Here is a 14,023-nt window from a genome sequence, read left to right as displayed (position 1 = left end):
AAGGAAGACAAAAACACATATGCACTCATATTTTTAGCAGCTGGGATTTTGTTGCAGCAGTTGTTAACAGACATGCAGCTGAAACCGTTCAGAATTTATGTGCCTTTTCTGAAAAATTATGTCTGGATTCTAATTCTGCTTGATTTGTTTTAGTTTAAAATTTATCCACATTATGAACACAAAATAAATCAAATTGACTCGGTTTTTTTTTAGCTATTTATAAACCAAATTTGTTTGTCTCTAGTGAAAATATTTTACTAAAGTATTCCCATTTAAGATTTTCTTCACTTCATTTGACTTTAACAACGTGACATGTTTGGTTCCAAAATTACCTTAATTTTAGCTTTTACTTGAAAGAAAAAAACAAGTTTTTCTTTTCAGTGCTGGAAACAAATTCAGGAGTCAAGAGGTTAAGACAAGAATGATTATTACAATCAGGTTGATTGTTATGGTTATTAGAATTTGAGGATTTTTAAATAATTTGTTTTTTTTTAATGTACTGAAACTAATTTCAATCAGCAGTTATAAGGTCAGCTGAACAAAAGAAGTGACAAAAATCTTTCTGTTTCGTTAGATACGTCTTGCTATTACTGGGTTGGAGCCCCTTTTACCTTTTAAACTACCATAATCCTTGGTGGTATAAATTCAACAAGGTACTGGAAACATTCCTTAGAGAGTTTGATCCATAATGACATGACAAAATCAGTTTCTGCAGATGCCATGATGCCGATCTCCTGTTCCTTTATTTTAGCGTTTTTACCGTTTACCTTTAGTAGAGGCCAAATTAGTGAAAAATCTAGCTCGCTGCTTAATTACTAGCTGAACTCCAAATTAGCATAAAATTCCTCAGTAAGTTAAATCAGCCCAAAATGTTAGCATGTTGCTAAAATAAAAGCTAAACTCTAAATTAGCCTAAAAACTCCAATAGATAATAAATTAGCCGAAAACGTCAACGTGTTGCTAGATTATTTGGTAAACTCCAAATTAGCCTAAAAATTCCAGTGGATAACAAACTAGCCAAAAATGTTAGCATATTGATAAAGTATTAGCCAAACTAATTAGAGGCCAAATTAGCCCCCAAAAAACTAGCTCAATGTTCAAATACTAGCTGAACTCTTAATTAGCCTAAAATTCCTCAGTAAACTAAGTCACTTCAATCACATTTCTTCCTCATTCTGATGTGATTCTGAAATATCTTTGCTTGAAATTTTGAATAAACATAAAAAGCCATCAAAATAATGGAAGTCAAAGTTGAGCAACTTTAGTCTGTTTGGCATCACAATGGAACATGACTATTAACTAAAAAAGGGAAAAGCACAAAGGTGTGTCTTGTTGGAGTGTTTTTTCCTCCTCAGAAGATGATTCATGGTTCATACTGACAGTCAATCAAAGCAACAGAAGAAAATTGGGTTTCATGAATGCATCAAACAAGTAAAGCTCTGAATGACTCATAGCGACACAAGGAAAAATAAAAAAAGAATCTCATAGATCTACAAATACCTTCACTTTTTAAATGATACAGGTATTGACACCAACTGGAACTGCTGCATACTATTGTGTATTTTGCCTGGCCTGAGTTTCCTGGTGTTAAGCAGAGCTCAGTCACTCGGCCTGCTGCTGTTGTGAAGCAGATAATCCGCTTTATCGTGATAAATAGATGCTCTCGTCCTGGTCGGACAGGAAATGAAGCAAAGGCTGAGTTTCATTCGGTCGCGCTGCCATTAAATCAAATTACTGGAGCTGCAGCCATGCTCTGCATGAAGAAGAGAGGGGCGGCAGGAGCGGAGATTTATGGCTCCATCTGCTGGCTGCCTAGCAACTAAACTAGATATTATCAGCTCGACATTGAGTCATTGCAAATGGAATTAAAGTCTTCTTAAATACAGTTTTCTTGAAATGAAATGTGTCAAGGAAGAAGATTTTAAATCCAGTTGTCGTGACTCAACTTCATGATAACACCCCCTGAATGAATGTTTACATCAGTTCTTTTGTGCCTGATTGCACTGCAACCATGGTGTGAATTTTACTTTGATTTCTCAATTGCACAAACACTAATCTACTATTATTTTTAAATAACTTGAATTCTAAAAGCTGTGATAATTACAGGAATGGCGAAATATTTCACTCATGATGGTGATGAGGGAACAACAACGAAAGGACGATCTGATGGATTATCGACAATTTGGAAATAAATGTTTCTCTGAACTTGAAATGAAAACAAAGCAGAGTCTTGTTGTGTTTTAGATACAGATTTCTGCCATTATCTTCTTTCTTCTCACATCATCTCAGTCGTCTTCAAATGCTTATCTTCTGTTTATCAGTTGTGTTTTGAGGACCCCAATGAAGCAGAGATGCTTAAAGACTCACTCCATGAAAAATAGTGTTTTTATGATGTTCTCGTGGCATTTTTCTCATGATGGAGAACATGAAATAAGAAAATGAAGATTAAAATTGGGTTTCCAAGTACTTCTCCATCCAAATCGTGGTGAATCATCTGAAAACGCTTGTAGCTGTGACATAGAAGCTACAATCGAGAGGCCACAAGCTCCCTGCTCCGCTCCATTTTGATCCATCCACTTGCAGACAAATAGACCCATGAATGTCTTTGTTTTCCTCGCCTGAGCTGGAATCTGGATCTAAACTGTCTGGCTGGATAGCTCCTATATTGTTTATCTATTTTGTTGCATCGCTAATGTTAGCTTGGGGTCATAAAGGGTCTGAAACCTGAGGCTCTGGAGCCACATGAGGCTCCTTTAGTCCTTCATTGTGGCTCTTTGGCTTTGAAGAAACTTCAAACTTAACTAATTAATTAATGTTTAGATTTTTGACATGTCAGATAGGGATAACTGATTAAAATAACAGTAAAAGGTTTAATCTACTGTCAAAGTGGTTTATAATCAGAGCAATATTATTACATTTACATGTATAGATTTTAAAATAATTTAGATTCTACACAAATGTTATCATGTTTTTATTCAATAGTAAAAGAAGAAAAAGGGTGAAGGAACACAAAAGTCAATAATAGAAAATCTCATGTTTCTTGCATTTTTAATTGAAGTAAATCGGCTGCAGCTGGAGGATCTAAATAAAAAACAGGGTTTTATTTTGAAAGGAACTTGAAGGAGCTATAATGAGAAAATTTCAAAGCTATATTTTATAAAACAAACTTAATTGCCTCAAAAACATAAATGAACTGTATTTTTTCTAACTTTAATATGAAACTTTGGAGCTCACGCTGAGTTTTGGTCCATAAGAACCTGGACCAAAAGGCTCTTTCAGCATTAAAGGTTACAGACCCTTGAGCTAGAGTTAGTGTGCACAGATAGATGATGGGAAATGAGGGCAGGCTCACTATGTGTCAAAAATAAACTCCTGCCACTCTGCAGAAATTATGTCCAAGAAAACATTTTTTTGTTTTCATTTTTTTATTTTTTTTTATTTTGGCATAATCATACTTTAAAAAACTACTAAAAATGCTTTGAAAACCGATCAAAAGAGGATCAGAGTATAACTTTTTTGGTAAGTTTTGCATTCTAGTAAGCTTGTTTAGTATTATTTTGAAACAAAAAGTGGAAAAAAGTAGTAAAAGTGTATCATATCTGCCAAACCACACACACAAAAAGGCCACGGAAATCATAAAGAAAACTTTTGACAGATCTGAAAGTGATATTGTTAAAGGCTAAATGAAAATGAAATAAAAGAAAAAATGTCAAAAATTTCTGCCTTAAAGAATTGCAGAGAAGTGTAGTCAGAATGTGAAAAATGTTCATAAGTTTAACACTAGACCCCCAAAGAAGAGCTTTAAACACTTGAGGAGACTTTCATTGGAGTAGAGAACCAAATACAGTTTTAGAGATGGTTGGATTCTCTCTAGGAATCTACCAGCAGATGACATTTGTTATAAATCTTTAAAAGGCACTGGAGTCCAGTTTTAAAGAGGAATACTCACCTGATGTGCAGCCAGGACAGCATGGGTGTGGTTCCACCCCCAAACACCCAAACGGTGAAGAAGACGATGAGCAGGGTGGTGGTGAACATCATCTGGCGGGCGTAGGTGGCGGTGTCTCGAATAGCCAAAGCGAACGCCATCGCCCCACGCAGACCTGCACAAGAAAATAAATAAATAAAATAAAATCCAAAAATCACTGCAGAACGTAGATCTGATGATCAAAACAAGATTTGCTTCATCTTCACACCTGCAAACATCATCATGTGCTGGAAGTTTCCTCTGATCTTGACCCTCCTCCCCAGGTTGAGAAGAAAGGAGAGCGGGTAGATGTTCAGAGCTCGTCCAATGAAGATTGCCAGCTGAGAGTCGAGTCAAAGAGTTTCTGAACGCTCCTTTCTAGTCATTTAAAACAACGGTTCTCTCAAAGGATACAAAAGCTCCGATGATGAAGATGGGGCTGAAAATGTGGTTCTGGAAGGTGAAGAGAGTCAAACCCATGTAGGAGAAGATGAAGTTCTCCGCCAGAAAGTGAAGGACCTCAAAGAGCTGCAGGTACGAAATGAAAAGTGTGTCACTTTATTGTCAGAAGTTCACAAACATCGAGTTTAATAGAGACAGAAGACACATCTCCACAGATTAAAGTCAGTTTCATTCTAACATCCAACTTTTCTAAGAAACTGAATAAGAGTCTGTGTGTTTACTGATCCTAAATCTGTCATGTTATCTGCCTGCTAATCTGCATCCTGTCCTGAAGACTGACCCCCCCCACTCTCCGTCATGCAGGAGGGATGTCCTCAGACCGCCCCGATTAAGGTCACAGCAGGCTGAGCGCGCCGCCATCTGGCTCCAGCGTCGCGCTCAAACACTCAGGGAAGGGGGAATTGGAGATTAAAGGGGCAGCATGAGGGGGGGGGCTCAGAGCATACCTGCTTGGTGCGCTTGGTGGACTCCCCTGAGAGGTTGTTGTAGGTGTAGTGGGCCTGTGTGATGCCACAGAACAGCACCGCCACGACGCCTGCATCACAACAAAACCATGTAAAGACACCGCCTTCAGCATTACACCTAAATGTACAAATACTGAAATATAAAAACTTAGTTTTATGTTAAATGGTAAAAATCCTCCATTCAGACTTCTACAGGAAAAGCTTTTTACTGCAACAAATTGTTGTTTTCAGTTAAAATAAAAATCAGCTGGAATAAATTACTTTATTGCGTTTTTTCCATTCTATGGAAAATAAGTACTTCAAGACCCACTCTGATCATTTATTCATCTATTGTAAAAGTGTGGGCTTTTGATTATGATTATGCTGTTTTTAGCCAAATATTTTTAAAAAAGTAAAAAAAAAAAAAAACATTAGCTTTGTAGGAAATAGTTTCAGCAGAGCAGCCATATTGCATCAGAAATTTGCCTCTGAGTTGTGGGTGGGACTACTGGTGCAGAGCGACCCCGCCCCCTTTCCTGTCACCCATCTGATTATGTATTTGCTTAGATCTGCTGATTGTAGCTTCTATTTCACAAATACATTATTATTTGAAAACACAGTTGTTTTGGTCTGCTCCTGATTCACAACAATTAGGATAAATAATATTCAGAAATGCAATTTTAAGCTGAATTTTCTTAAAATATGTCATCCATCATGAGAAAGGTGCCACAAGAACATACTAAAAACAGAATTTTCATTGGAGAGGGTCTTTAAACCTAAAACAATATTAATAAACAGCAAAAAAAAAAAAAAGTGCAGCAACTCTGCAGAAATCTTTCAACCAGAGAAGTTTCACTCATCCTGAAACCTGAAAGACCATAAAACCTGTATGTTCTCACTTAAGAAGTGTGAAACATTTGTGCAGACTTGGTCTCACCCGTGAAGCCGCAGGCCTCGGCCAGCAGGAAGGTGCTCCACGACATGAGGAAGAACAGGGCCGTCTCCAGCAGCGGGAAGCAGTGCAGCTTGGTGAACTTAGTGACGTGGAGGCCAGTTATGGTTAAAGAACAACACAAACTTTCTTCTCTGACTAAACACAGTGATATTCTACGAAACAATAATTTCATGCTGCAGCTGAAAGATATGAGAGCAGTGACGACCCCTGTGGTGGCCCCCATCACGAAGGAGCCGCTGAAAATACCCAAGAAAACACCCACGGACTTGAAGAAGGCGGAGGCGTCAAACATGTGTGTGTTTGCTCCACTGGGCTGGTAGGCTACAATAGATCTAAAACACACACAAAAAAGGAAAAGTTAAACATTTTTCTGGCATTCAAGTTAACAATAGAAAAAATAAACCCTTTAGTGACAAGTAAATATAATACAAACTCATCAGATTGATTTGATTTTAGTTTTTGTTTATTTGATCTTTTTTGATCACAAATTAATTTCTGTCAGCTTCCAGTAGGGGGCGCCAGTGCGCCATCGCTCTGTAACCAAAAGAAGAGATAAAGACCACGTGAGTTTGCTCTCAAATTGGTGCAAAATTCAGCAGAAACTCAAAAATATGTAAAGTGCTGCTGAATTTTTGAGTTATTTAATATTGGAAGCCACTTATATCAAAGAATGTGACAAAAACTGGGGAAATAATTAAATGCAAAGAAACCATAAAATATTCAAGATTTATCAACCACACTTACGTTTTTTTTTAAATAAAAAATAAAAATACCTAAAAGTAAAATCCTATCTGAAAAAGTAAAATTCAGGAGTGTGGCTGAAATGTAAAGAAATCCTCATTTCCCCTCATTGTTTTGTAACAGTAAATCATCTCAATTCCACTTTGATTTTTGCTCCACATTCTTAAAAATCTCTCTTGAGGTAAATTAAAGTTTTTGGAGTTTTATTTGAGCTTTGGAAAGATCACTAAGCTGCCTCCACAAGTCAACTTTACTGTTGGCAAGAGTAATTCTCATAAGAGTCCTTAAGAAACTTAACAAAGGCAAAGCTTTTTCTGCAGCTTTAGATTCCACAGAACCAGGGTGAGAGCTGTAATCCACACACGGAGAACACTTGGAACCGAGGAGAACCTTCCCTGCAGCCAAAATGACCCCAAGAAATCAGTCAGGAAGCCTCACACTTCAGATTATTTGATACTTGCATCTTAAACATTAGACATTCAAGATATGCCCGATGCTTTTAGTTGTTTTACCTTCTCTTTGCTCTAATCCTTTCCCAAACTTCTCAAAAATCAGCACAGATACGATTTTTTGTCTCAGTCAAAGCTAGGATTTAGAGATAAGTTAATATATATATAAAAAAAGAGTCAAAATCATTTTGCTTCACACTCTTGACAATAAAAAAAAATCTTAATTTAAGCTAAAAATAAAAAACTCAAATTGCACTGTAAATTTTTGTTCAATTTTAAGGATGTTATTTTAAAGTTCAATATATGTTGACAAGCTAGAGTCATCATTTTAGAAACAAAAATTTTGATTTATCTTCTAAGAATAGGTGCTAGTTTTACATTTGATAAGGATTTATTAAGATTGACCAACTTTACGAAGATTATATTCGTATTTTGTTCACATTTTGTTCTAAAATGAACCTTTCCACTAATGATGCTAGCTTTTCATCACTGTAATCACAATGAACTACAATTAGATACTTAAAAACCACAAAATACAAATGATTTGCTTAGAACTAGCCAAAAACTTTTAATATCAGGCTATATAAAATTACATTTTTAGTAATTCCATCCAACATTTTAACTTGTATGCTTTTTTTTACATTTTGAATGCTTGTGTGAAACCCATTTTTTTCTAGATTTAAACATTTACTTGCTTTTTACAACTAATTTCACGACTTTCAAGTGATTTTCTTCTTAAGATTAGTGTCATTTTACTATTTTTGGACTACTTCTTTGGTTAAGAACAAATTGAAACTATAAATTCTTCAGTCTATGTAAAAATATGTTCATTTTGTCATTGTATAGGTAAAAAAAGAAACACATAAATGAAGTATTTACTTGTGTTCAGTGGAAAAAGCAGAGCTGGGACTTACGAGGAAAGCACAATGGCCACTGCATCGTTCATCACACTTTCTCCAAACAGCAGAGCGTAAAGATCCCCGTCTGCATGGAGCTCGTTGAAGATGGCCAGCACTGTCACTACAAACGAACACAAAACATTTTCGATCTCTTCAAACCAAATAAAATGTAAAGTCATTCACTTCCTGATGGAATCCAAACAAAGTTTGCAGTGTCTGAAAGTCAATTTATTCTAGTTTTTCACTTTTGCCTGTGAGAACAAATAGCTTATTTTACACCTGTATATTATTATAGTGCATAAAGTACTTTGAATCAATTTGATAAAGTTTTAACATTGCTGCACATAAACTTTAGCAAAAGGCAAAGAATAATAATCATATCAAAATTCCCGTTCAACTCTTAACATCATATTGTTTTATAATTTCTGTTTTCCAACAAGATTTTTTAATAAAATATGATTCTTAAAAGCATATTTTTGTCTCTTTGCATACTAGCTTTATAAATCACAATTATTCTAGTTTTAAACTTTTAAAATCAAACCGTCTTGCATTTGTTGAAAAAGGTTGTCAATTTCTTTAGAAAATTCTTACAGTAAATCAACCACAATTTTTTTATTTTCTGAAGCCCTGTAATTTTTGGTTCAGTTTTAAGAATGTGGAATTTTTGTTTTTAGATTTTAATCACTTTAAAAAATGTAAAGTAAAGATGGCTTTCTGCTTGGACAGATAATTTGACTATATTTTTGTTATTTTCTTCTTAAGATTAATGTTCATTTCCTATTTTTAGGCCACCTGTTTCTGCAGTACGAGTCATGTCTGTTTCATGGCCATAGATTTCCCCCCTGTTACTGGTCATTGGGCGCGTGCCGTCATGAGCTTTTCCCTGATCAGTTCAGCGTGCGTCGTACCCGGGTCTGTGGCAGAAATGATGGCACCAAAGAAAAGGCAGTCCGTGTAGTAGAACTTGTCGGTCAGTTGACCAACTGCTTTCATCAGCATCACCACGCCGTACATCATGTTCCTGCAGACAACCAGAGGAGAGGCAATCAAGCTGCAGACAAGTCACAGATTTCTTTAACAAATACCTGACTCCTGCTTCATGACCAACTAGAGGACTTACCCGATGACAAAGCATGAGATGGCAGTGCCGAGGAACGCGTATGTTATGATGGAGCCCAGGTTCCTGAAGAAATGTCTCTGGAGCGGAAAAGAGGCGCAACGTTAAAAACTGCCAGAAGTTACATCAGTTAGAAATGCAAACATGCAGCGGATGACCAGTTCACTGGCCTTGTAGTAGAGCAGGGCTGTCAAACTCAATCACACAAGGGGCCAAAATCCAAAACACAGGTCGCGGGACAAACAGGATAAACATTTATTGAACACTAAAACTACATTTTAAAAACTTTAAAACCGTAACTTTTTAACACGGTTATGAACTAGATATATAGCATTACCTGCGATAATACTAGTGTGAACGCTGTAAACTGAATTTGTCACTGAAGATGCTAAAACTGATAGCTAAAGATGCTGAAATTGATAGCTGAAGACGCTGAAGCTGATAGCTAAAAACGCTGAAATTGATAGCTGAAAACGCTGAAGCTGATAGCTGAAAACACTGAAATTGATAGCTGAAAACGCTGAAGCTGATAGCTAAAAACGCTGAAGCTGATAGCTAAAAACACTTAAGGTGGTAGCTAAAAATGCTGAAGCTGATAGCTGAAAACGCTGAAATTGATAGCTGAAAACGCTGAAATTGATAGCTAAAAACCCTAAAGCTGATAGCTGAAAACGCTGAAATTGATAGCTGAAATCGCTGAAATTGATAGCTGAAATCGCTGAAATTGATAGCTGAAAACGCTGAAATTGATAGCTGAAAACACTGAAATTGATAGCTGAAAACGCTGAAGCTGAAAACGCTGAAATTGATAGCTGAAAACGCTGAAGCTGAAAACGCTGAAATTGATAGCTAAAAACCCTGAAGCTGATAGCTGAAAACGCTGAAGCTGATAGCTGAAAACGCTGAAATTGATAGCTAAAAACCCTGAAGCTGATAGCTGAAAACACTGAAGGTGGTAGTTGAAAACGCTGAAGCTAATAACACTGAAATTGATAGCTGAATACGCTGAAATTGATAGCTGAATACGCTGAAGCTGATAGCTGAAAACGCTGAAGCTGATAGCTGAAAACGCTGAAATTGATAGCTGAAAACCCTGAAGCTGGTAGCTGAAAACGTTGAAGTTCAATGCTGAAAAAGCAAAAATTGATACCTAAAAATGCTGAGCCTGATAGCTGAAAACGCTGAAGTTGATAGCCAGCTAAAATATTATCTAAATGCCAAATTAGCATCCATCCATCCATCCATTTTCCTGACCGCTTCTTCCCTTTCGGGGTCGCGGGGGTGCCGGAGCCTATCCCGGCTACTGAAGGGCGAAGGCGGGGTACACCCTGGACAGGTCGCCAGTCTGTCGCAGGGCCTCAATCACACACACATTCACACCTAGGGGCAATTTAGTGTCACCAATTAACCTATGAAGCATGTTTTTGGACGGTGGGAGGAAGCCGGAGTCCCCGGTGAAAACCCACGCATGCACGGAGAGAACATGCAAACTCCACACAGAAAGGTCCCAGCCGGGAGTCGAACTGGGGCCTTCTCGCTGTGAGGCAAGAGCGCTAACCACTGCTCCACCGTGCAAAAAATAAAAAAAAAACAGGTTAGCCAAAATAGCCAGAATGTATACCTGAAAAAAATAGCTAAACTTCAAAATAGCCTTAAAAACTGAAATAGCCTAAATGAGCCAAAACAGATAAAAAAAAATTAGCCTAACTCAGAAACAGCCCAAAAAACTTCTTTAAAAAGCCTCAGTTAGCCAATATAGCTAGCATGTAGCTGAAATACTGGCTAAACTCCATAACACCTTAAAAAACAACAAAGCCATAAATTATTGAAAATAGAAAGCATGTAGCTAAAAGATTAGCTAAACTCCAAAATAGCCTAAAAATCTTAGTAAATGTCACAATAGTAAAAAAAAAAAAAACTAGCAGATTTTTTCAAACTTTAAGACCGTAACTTTTTGACATAATTATGAAAAATAAAAAGGCAGGAAATATATTCCAGAATGAATAAACTTAATTTTTTAAATAACTTCCAATATTTTACTCTTCATAAAATTATATTTTGTCAAAATTATAAAAGTTAGAAAAAGACGCAAGATGACATCGGTCCATTAATAACATTAAAATAAAATGATCTGGAGGGCCGGATAGAATTTGACACGCGTGTAGTAGAGTGTCCGGCCTCAAGCTGTAGGGTTGAACGTTTAAATCCAGGCAGAGTCAAACCTAAGACTCTAAACATGCTACACAATGTCTCCTTACGTCACACTCAGCATTAAATGGTTGGATTGGGGGGTTAAATCACCACATGGTTCTCCGGATGCGGCTGTGTCTGCAACTCACCCCAGGGGATGGGTCTAATGCAGAAAACAAATTTCACACACTTAGGTGCGTAACAGCTGATGCGATTTTAACTTTTAATGGACCGTTTGCAAAACTAGCGGGCAGCTAAACCCAGAAGCCTCTCTGGGTCATTATCTGCCTGATGTGTGCAGAGACGCAAAAAATGTTGAGTCAGATTTTCAGCAGGAAACAGGCCTTTTCCACACAGACACCATGAAAAAAGAAGTGTTGAAATCCAAGCATGACAGTTTAGCTTGTTTATTTGGGCAAATTAATGAAACATTTCATCTCATTCTGCCTGACGGTTTGACTAAATCTTCCTTTTGATATTTTGTCTTAGTGCATGCTTTTTAGTGGCGATGGGGGCTCTTTTACCATTTCCTGAAGATGACTGTTTGACTCAGCAAATACCATCCGGGTGAACTCTTCCCACAAAAACATGCAAACCCCTTCTTTTACAGGAGTTACAACATTTTTTTCAAACAGCCTCCAAGATATTCATCACAACCATCCCAGTATTTCAATACTTCCCCCAAAATAACATGGAAAATTGTGAAATATTATGAGGCTTTGTCCTTAATCCACTTGTTAGCTGGGTTGGTAAAAATCGATCAATCGATCTGAGCTAATAGATCAAAAGTAGAGATCAATCCAACACATGATGCTAAAGTCTGCTCGATTGATGCTAATGAATAATGGGATTTCCCATAAGATGGCTAATGCTAGCGCTCTGTCGACCTAAACAGACATTGCTGACTAAATGAACATCTTTACTCACACAGACATGAATTTTCTAAACTCTTTTAAAAATATGTATTTTTTAAAGTAACCAGTTGTGGTCAAAAACACAGTTTTTGCTCATACTGTCTTCTTCTTCTGTTATTAGCTGTAATGCTATAGCACAATCGCCACCTAGTGGCCAAACTGGAACAGTCTCTAGGAGAAGCAGAACAACCGTTGGAGCTTCTCTGATTGAGAATCCATGTAAAACTGTATGATATTAACAATCATTAGTATTTCACTAATATATTTTACATGATGTGAACTGTATCACATTAATATAAAAATCTTCTAAACATATATAGATTATCTAGTATTCCTAAACAAATATGTCTAAATATGTAAACCATGCAAACTCAAAATTGAATTAAATCAAATTGAAACCAGTGGATCTAAAGAATCTGAATAAACTGAATTGATTTGATCCAGGCTCTGTTGAATCAAATCGAATTAATTCTGGAAATGGCAATACCCAGCCCTTATCATTACACCTTATTGTTGCGCCTATTTATACACTTCAAAAACTTTTTTTTACTTTTTCCAAAGGGGCTTTTGGAGTGCACAAGCATTCTTGAAGATTTTCCATCTGAAGTGCTTCAGTTTGGTAAATTTGTTGTGTGGAGGTCAGGCACTGATGTTGGATGAGTGCCACATTGTCAGTTTTCTGCTCAGGTCAAAAAGAACATATCAAATGATACATTCAAGGACCTTCTTTGTGAAACAAGAAAGTGTCTTTGGCCACAAAATGTCCCTGTGGCTCTTTATAACCACCACTCTGGAGTTTAAAAGTCTTTGCTACCACAAGTCTGACAATAAGAAGAAGACAAGATCATATTTCGTTTGTTAACAGGGATGGAAAAAAACACAACAATGGGGATGGTTTTAAGAAAGTCCTAAAGCTCAGGTCTCAAATCTATTTCTCAATCCAAGACTGTTCGAGAGAAAAAAAGTTCCAACAGAACCTGAAGATCTACAGCTCTTAATCAGAAATGTTGCACCCCAGACCTCAGAGGCTGTTGAATCCGTGCTCTTCTTCATCGTTGTGTTTTTGTTCCCTAACCCTTTAACTTCCAAAAATGACCTCCAGCAGCTAAAGCAAAACATCCGACATATGTTTTTACTTTTTGAAAATCTTGTTGATGTCTGTAAGTGTCCTGGATAAGGAACAACAGCTTATTCAAACATTGCCGTACAAACCAACATATTAATGATTAACATACACTATATTACCAAAAGTATTGGCTCATCTGCCTTGACTCACATATGAACTAAAGTCTCATCCCATTCCTAACCCATAGAGTTCAATATGATGTGGGTCCACCTTTTGAAGCTATTCCAGCTGCAACTCTTCTGGGAAGGCTGTCAACAAGGTTGAGGAGTGTGTTTATAGGAATTTTGGACCATTCTTCCAAAAGCTCATTGGTCAGGTCACACACTGATGTTGGTGGAGAAGGCCTGGCTCTCAGTCTCTGCTCTAATTCATCCCAAAGGTGTTCTATGGGGTTCAGGTCAGGACTTCGTGCAGACTCAGTCCTCCATGTCTCTATGGACCTTGCTTTGGGGTGCACAGACATGTTGGAAGAGGAAGGGGCTGCTCCAAACTGTTCCCACAAGAGCATGGAATCGACCAAAATGTTTTGGTGTCCTGAAGCATTTAAACTTCCTTTACTGGAACTAAGGGGCCAAGCCCAACTCCTGAAAAACAAGCCCACACCATCATTCCTCCTCCACCAATGCGATCTGAAATGTCCCGTTCTCCTGCAACCTCCAAACCCCGACTGGTCCATCAGATTTCCAGATGGAAAATTGTGATTCATCGCTCCAGAGAAGGCGTCTCCACTGCTCTAGAGTCCAGTGACGGCGTGCTTTAC

At 37.4% G+C, this 14,023-nt stretch overlaps 1 protein-coding gene across 1 annotated transcript in view; it reads right to left on the bottom strand.

The window, feature by feature from the left end:
* The window catches only part of slc9a7 (solute carrier family 9 member 7), a 34,545-nt gene that overhangs the window by 13,618 nt on the left and 6,904 nt on the right, over positions 1-14,023 (bottom strand). The window contains exons 4-12 of the mRNA XM_024279463.2: positions 9,037-9,113; positions 8,825-8,937; positions 7,932-8,037; positions 6,018-6,159; positions 5,810-5,915; positions 4,876-4,964; positions 4,382-4,495; positions 4,197-4,308; positions 3,950-4,103 (exon numbers count right to left, since the gene is read on the bottom strand). Of these exons, the coding sequence (XP_024135231.1) occupies positions 3,950-4,103; positions 4,197-4,308; positions 4,382-4,495; positions 4,876-4,964; positions 5,810-5,915; positions 6,018-6,159; positions 7,932-8,037; positions 8,825-8,937; positions 9,037-9,113 (1,013 nt within the window). The remainder of the gene's footprint in view (positions 1-3,949; positions 4,104-4,196; positions 4,309-4,381; positions 4,496-4,875; positions 4,965-5,809; positions 5,916-6,017; positions 6,160-7,931; positions 8,038-8,824; positions 8,938-9,036; positions 9,114-14,023) is intronic.

This window comes from Oryzias melastigma, linkage group LG9, assembly GCF_002922805.2.
Source record: "Oryzias melastigma strain HK-1 linkage group LG9, ASM292280v2, whole genome shotgun sequence".
Taxonomy (NCBI): Eukaryota; Metazoa; Chordata; class Actinopteri; order Beloniformes; family Adrianichthyidae; genus Oryzias; species Oryzias melastigma.
The sequence above is the reverse complement of the archived record's forward strand: the minus strand, read 5'-3'. Positions and strand labels throughout refer to the sequence as shown.